Genomic DNA, 7,448 nt, shown 5'->3' on the forward strand with positions numbered 1-7,448 from the left:
ATTGGAGAGAAGAAGAACAACTATTCAACAAAACGGAACTATGTTCGTCCAACTTGGCACAGTAATTTGGCAGAAATCATTAGAAACGTGAAGCGTGCCCGATTTTTCTGCTAAAAAAGTATAGTTTTCGCAAAAAAATTCGGGAAAGCGACACAAATCTGTCCCTCCAACATAATTCATGACACAAAATAAAAAAAACACATTTTTACCTTTGTGGACGCTGAAGACTAATTCCACGAAGTAAGAACCATTTCCTACCTCGTATTTTGTGTTTTGACCAAAAATGAACCAAAAAAGAATTTCATAATTTCACGAAAATTGAAAAACTATTGAATTCCAAAAACTAGGGATTCCAAAAGCTTCATGAACCCAAACAAAGACTAACTAACACAATTGCCAAGTAACTATAACACAAATAAAAGAAAAACTACGTCAATACTAAAAAAAAACATTTCAAAGACTATTTTTTAATTTTTTTAAACCTAAAGCTTATTAAAATTCTGAGTTGGCCCATTGACAAAAAACCAATTGAAATTTTTTGTCACAAAAAACGTATAGTCAACCAAACGCGACTACGCCCGTCTAAATTGGCTCAGTAGTTCAGGAGAAATCATCAAAAACGCCAAGCGTGCCACGAATTTTTTGCTAATAAGACATTATTAACATAAAAATTTAACTCAAAATCTAGCAAACTGACTTAAACCTAGGATGTTTCTTCATTGCTATGAGATTTCTTAAGGATTGGTTGGACTAAAGTATATAGCTTTGTAGAATTAATTTTTTGTGATACTTTAGGAAATATCAGTTATAAAAAAATCAAAGTTTTGTTTTCTCTTTGAACTAAATAAAAAACATTAGTTAGCATGCAATCAACGACAAAGTTAACGTTTGATTTACCAAAAAATTGAGTCTGACTTTCTGTATGATGAGCCTAAACTATAATTGGAATGAAAGATGACCAAAAAATGAGGCTTCAAAAACTTACCAGATCTTTTCGAATGAAATAACTTCAAGGACATTAACACCAAAAACTATCAACTTAAGGGGTCAAATAGGTTCACATAAATCTCATGAGGAGGTTAATTGAAATTAAAAATGAGCAAAATATTTTTTCCAACTACATAAAGATCCTCATCTACCGATAGGATCGGTAACAAAATATTCCAACTGGTTGTTTCTTTATAAATAACTTATTTGATTAAAAATGAGAGGAAGACTGAAAGTGTTTGATTTCGTCATTTTCTAGAGTAGGTTAATAATTCTTAAAATAGACGAATTTGGTTGACGATGGTGTCTCTAGTTTTTTTGTCGAAAATTTATTTTTGAATTCAAAATCTTGCAAGAAATTTGCAAGATTCTTGCAAGATTTTACATTCAAAAGGCGTTCACGGAAAAAGTCAAATAGGTTCAGTTCTGCTGATCAAAAATTTTTATATCAGTCATTTCATTTGGTTTTCAGTTAGTTTGAGCTACCAAAAATACAAACATAAAATTTTCAGAATTCAAAAACTTGCAAGATTCTTGCAAGATTCTTGCAAGATTTTGAATCCGGGCTAAAAAATTTTTTATTGAATTCGGTTTTTGTAATTTGTTCAATAAACAATAATTTGCCTCAAAGATGTTTTCTACAACATTTGTAAACTGATTTATTTTTTTGGCTTGATTGATATCTTGCAAGATTCTTGCAAGAATCTTGCAAGTTTTGAATCAGCTTGCAAGATTCTTGCAAGTTTTAAATTCACTCATCACTAGGGCGCTGTTATTGTCTCGATAGATCTGATTATCTCGGATGATATTTGCCTTGATAGGTCCGATCTTCGCCAAATTCGATGTTTTAACGCTGAATACTGCAAAAATGATAAATAACTTAAAGGCGGCAAGAAAATGTATTACGTAGTTGTTAGCAGTGAACGATGCGCAAAAAATCATCGATCAGATTTGCAGTTCTTATAAAATATTCGCAGCTAAATTCAACACACATCTTTACCGCAGACATATTTAGTTCCAAAGAATAATCCAAAGAAGTTAAGGAGAAAGAAGCTTTGAAAAATAATTCAGCACTAAAAACTGTATAAATGTTCACCGCTAAACCAATAAACCAAAACAGTTATTTTGTTAAGAATCTTAACTTTGAATTTGGCAACATTCGTTTTAAATCACACACAAAAAAAGTTTTTTTTGCGCTTAAGTTTATGTGCAATCATCAACCGTAAATAAAGAAAATAAAAGTTCAGAGTACGTTGTTCATATTTTGCTAACAAAATTTTTACTAAAGGGAATATAAAAAGTTTTGAAAGTTATTTGAAATTCTAAACGAGTTTTGAAAGAATGCTTAACTTTCAACAGTTGAAAATTTTCCTAAGTAAAACAACTTACACATATTTGAATCCAGACTGTTCCTGGCTCTTGTGAGAGCTGTTAAAAATGTAGATAAACTGGTGCAGAAAATCTCCTATAGTCAGGCCAATATCAATGAGTTTAGTTATTGTTGCAGCAGCTGAATCAAGTGAAATCAATTTTCAGTGAGCGGAAAAGCTGTTTTATATGATTTTTCTGTGAAAAGTGGTGGATCCGTTTTTCATCGCAAAATGCGTTCACCTTTTTAGCGGTAAATGAGTTGAAAGCGTTGATTGAAATTTTAATGACATGCATTCACTATAGCCGTGATATTTTGAAGGAAATGCAATTTTTAACCGCCAACGGAAAAAAAAGTTGAAAAAATTCACCGCTAAAACTACCACAAATCATACAAAAATGCACACACCAGATTAACCACTTAAAGATAAGATAAATTTTGCGGTGAAAAAAATAATTTTCATCGATATTCACCCCAATTCTTACATTTTGCAGACGAAATCTGAACCCGGGTAACCCGTCCCTTGACCTGGGGAACGTGTAAAATGTCACTTTATGCAGTTGGTCTCATAATTTTGAAAGAGCATAACAGATCCTCATCAACTGACATTACAGCGCCTGCATTTTCTTCATCATTCAAATCTGGTGCTCCGAACAACGTTACCAACTGCCGTTTGGCAAAGAATTGATAACCGTCCTCTACAATTTGATGACCTCGACATATCAAGTCAAGGTCATGATTTTCCAAGAAATTGTTGACGATGTCGGGTCCGAAGGAGACAGGGTTTCCTTCTGGATCGTAACCCCATCCGTTAATATCCGGATCGGGGTTCGTCCAAAGGAGGTCACGGAGGAGTCCAATCTCCGGGATCTCAGAGGGTCGCGGAATTTTGTTGATCTCTTCCAGATTTGCAAGTTTTGGCGACAGACCTCCGTGAACACAGAAAATCTTCTTTTCGATTATAGCTGCAATTGGAATTGAATTGAAAAGGTCAACAAAAACCTTCCAAAGTCTGTTGTTGTACCTGCAAAAACAAAAACGGATATTAGATCAGGAATTGTTTTTGTAAACAATTTGTTGTCATTGAAAGCCAACAGTCTCTAATCAGATTCATATTGCAGGCAAACAGGAACTCCCATGTCCAATCGGGAGGCGGAAAAGGGCCTGGGATGACCATCACCATTAATGAAATTTATGGAAACTTACTTACTAAACGGGACGAATTTCAAGTCTTGATCAGTACTTCTACAGTGAAATACACATTCTAAATTTCGAATCAGTACTGATCACGTCTTATTTAATACCTTGAGACTTGTTAAGACTTGTCAAGACTTGCTCCACAATTGTCAAATCTAAATCAACTCTTGCCCAAGATTTGAAAAGTTTAATTATTGCGCAGTTAACAAGCAAAGTAAAGTTTTCACTCGGAAATCAATTTTTTGGAATATGAATGGTATATTTGGGTGATATCTGAAATTTTTGAATTCTCTATCAAGTGCAGTTTGTGAAAGTGCTCGCGGTTTTTGTGTATCTTTTTCACTTTGAAGAGTTTTGAAGGGAGTTAATTGTCAGGGAAAGAAAATAAAAACAACACTAAAATTGTGTTCAAGACTTGCTCATGAATTGTCGAGTCTAGACCAAGACTTGACTCAATACACGCTAAGTAAAATTTCTTGAGTCATCAAGGCCAAGTCTAAAAACTGACATGATCAGAGCTCTGATACAGTAGTGATTCTAGACGAACAAAATAAAACAAACCATGCAAACAACTTGATTTGAAAAAAAAAATGATTTGCATAACCATTTGAGGACACGAGTCTGATTCGAGGGCAGGAGTAGGTCGCCCTGGTATATGCTATAATCCCAGTCGACACATTTTGATATGGTATATATTTTTTTGATAATACAGACCATATATTGCCCCGAAAACTTGTGTTAGCGTTCTATAACTTTCTTATAATTAGTCACGTACTATATATGAATAATTTTGAAATTAGTAAGTTTTTTGATAATATTTTCCTTATTTTATATGTCTTCATTTCCAAAGTATGGTTCACATTATCGTTCATTCAAGACGAAGTTGGTGCCCCTCAGAGATTATGTATCCGTTAACAATAAAACGTACATAGGTTTTTCCTCCAAAATAGAAAATTTTGCTCTCTCTTGCGTCAGCGCCCAGAATGAAAAGAGTGAACCCCAACTTGCCTTCAAATATCAAAAGTCAATACTAAGTAAACTGTGAAAATTGTGGTTGACTGTTTATAAACCGTTTATGAACTTAATCCATTTCGAATGTTTCTTTGTTCCATTATTTGTTCTTTAATCACTATTAAGCCAACTAGAGGCCAGATGAACTTAATCCAATTTAATGTTTCTTATTGTTTTTTTATTTGTTCTGTAGAATTAGCTTCAGCAGTTATTTAACTAAAATTTTTGATCAGAAATTCGATGATAACATTAATGTACACTAAAGAAATTTGTGTTATATGAATTGATATCTGTTTGCTATAAACATGTTGTTGTTATTCCGAGTATACTTGCATTCTTAACTGCAAAGTCTCGCCCGTTCTCTATCCAATGTATATTTACTCTTCTACACCGTCTTTTCAATTAGCACTAGTGATGTAGTATGGCGTGAAACAGCGCTGAAGCAGATTAAAAGCAGTGTATTTTAGGCTGAAAGTCAGGGCTGAAACAGGTTAAAAACAGAATGGTTATAGGCTGACAGGAGTTATACAATAATTTTAATTAGGCTGATAAATATATGATAATAGTTATGCACAGATCAAAATCAGGATGAAATGAGAACTATAATTTTACTCTGAAAAAGATACTGATCAGTCTCAATTGTGGCATGAACACAATCTGTACAAGTATAAAACAGTTTATATACAGTTTCTGGGTTCAGTACTGCAATGCTCTGGGTGGTCGAACCGGTCTACTCATTTTAACAACCTGATATTATGTCACGAGCCCAAGAAAACTTTTGAAGTTTTATCAAGTTTACTGAAGCATTAAGATCCTGTAGTTTTCGAACATCGGCGTTGCTGAAGCTTTGATTACTAAACTTTAGTTTTCCGAAAAGATAATTAGCTCCACAAAAAATAACCGAAGAAATGATCTGCAAGACTTTGTTGAACACCTCGAGTGTTCCTGGACCTGAATTTCATCATATCATATTGATTTTTGCAACCATAATGCTAAATGTTAATCTGAACTGTTGATCGACCCAAAATGTTACAGTACAGCTACGCGCGATCAAAATGAATATTGATTATAAAGGGAATTATAAGACAATCATGCACGACCAAAATTACATATATATGTAAAGGCAATGCTCAGTCGAAATTGGCATTGAAAAAAAATTTACCGGACAACCTTGAGTTTGGACCAAAATTGAGTTTTAAAAAACAGTTTTATTCTAATAAAAAATATATAGAGAAAAAGAATTTAAAAATTTTTCTTCGATTTTCACTTTTTTTTAACAAAAATGTAACTTAATTTAAAGTTAATTCATTTTTAATATCGGAGTCGAACCGTCTCCCCCCTCCCCAATTGTACATGAACAACTTTTAAATGAATATACTAACCGTTTTTTGACGTGATCTCGGAAACCGTACAATTTATTCATACTCCCACTTTCGTGGTTGCCTCTCAACATATAAAAGTTTTTAGGATACTTAATCTTGTAAGCGAGAAATAAACAAATAGTTTCCATTGAATTGGGTCCATGATCCACATAATTTCCAAGAAACAAGAAATTCGATTTTGGTGGGAAATCAACGTATTCAAACAACCTCAAAAGTTCGCGGTAGTGACCAAAAACATCTCCAGTAACTTTGATAGGCGCATGCAGTTCCAGCAGACGAGGTTCAGCCATGAAGAGCTCTCTCGCTTTGGCACACAGTCCAATAATTTCAGTTTCCGAAATGTCGACTTGAAACCCTTTATTGGGAATCTTAGAACCACGTAATTTCAGAAGACGCTCGATAATATCTTCCACGTCGATGACGTCAGAATCCGAAAAGAATTGCTGTGCTGAAAAATAAATCCGTTTCTACTCGAAGTCCAAAAACATTTTCACCGAGATCAGATGTTTCGTTCGTCTAATTAAAATTAGTTTTTTGAATGAGCAAGGGTGTAAAGATACGGTGATAGTAGATAGAGTGCTATTAAATCCGGGCGAAAAAAGTAGAACCAATTTTTTGGTCCGCGCTCAAAACTGAGAGAACCTAAGAACGAAGTTTAAAATTCTCCTTTCTGGGTGCACGTTTTAAGGAACGAGATTGGTCCATAAATAACCACAGGCCAGAAATTGCAGCTTGTCAAAATTATCCTGTTAATAATCCGTTAATTTTTCCGGTTATTCATGAATGGTTATCGAGCTGGAATAAAGGTGAAAAAGGTGGAAACCAACATAATAATGGTGGAAAGAGAAGAATTTAATAGTGGACTGTTTGCTTTGAAATGAAATATGGCTGTTTATTTAATCCCACTTGTCTTGAGCTCATGTTTTTTTTCCTTTACATCCTCCACGGCTTTCATTAAGGATTACTCTTTAAATATCAGCTAAGTTTAAATGAAGATAGAAATTTATTATCAACATTTTCTCTTGAGAACTAATCATTCATTTTTTTCCGCAATTTGTCAACTCAACTAAGTCCAAAATTGGAAAATTAGTTGAAGTTTTCATGGGTCATTTAAATTTTTAAAAAAACGAACAAAGAAGGACCACGCTTATTTCCAAATCTATAATTTTGTTCTAGGGTCGCAGTTCGTAATTGGCGACGTCATTTGAAGTTTCCTGTAGTAGAAAAGTAACCGACAGACATATTTGTACACTTATTTGAGAAACAGACGGATTGTTTTTTTGTGGACACATAACCAAAAATAATCAACTATCAAAAATTAAAAATTAAAATAAAATTTGAATAAAAAATTGCAACAATCTATATTTCAATTTGAGGTTTCTCTAAATAATGGAACAAAGTTGCAAATCTTGCAAGTATTTCAAAACTATTCAAAAAACGAAATGCATTTGTAGACAATTACCTATGAACAATTTTTTTCTAAGATAAACTTTTATAGTTTG

At 33.4% G+C, this 7,448-nt stretch overlaps 1 protein-coding gene across 1 annotated transcript in view; it reads right to left on the reverse strand.

Moving 5' to 3' along the window:
* Window positions 1-2,805: 2,805 nt before the first annotated feature.
* The window catches only part of LOC142348710 (uncharacterized), a 4,782-nt gene continuing 139 nt past the window's right edge, over window positions 2,806-7,448 (reverse strand). The window contains exons 2-3 of the mRNA XM_075400165.1: window positions 5,947-6,394; window positions 2,806-3,380 (exon numbers count right to left, since the gene is read on the reverse strand). Coding sequence (XP_075256280.1) covers window positions 2,909-3,380; window positions 5,947-6,394 — 920 coding nt within the window. The 3' untranslated portion in view covers window positions 2,806-2,908. The remainder of the gene's footprint in view (window positions 3,381-5,946; window positions 6,395-7,448) is intronic.

Source organism: Convolutriloba macropyga, chromosome 10, assembly GCF_964194025.1.
Source record: "Convolutriloba macropyga chromosome 10, txConMacr16.3, whole genome shotgun sequence".
NCBI classification, from domain to species: domain Eukaryota; kingdom Metazoa; phylum Xenacoelomorpha; order Acoela; family Convolutidae; genus Convolutriloba; species Convolutriloba macropyga.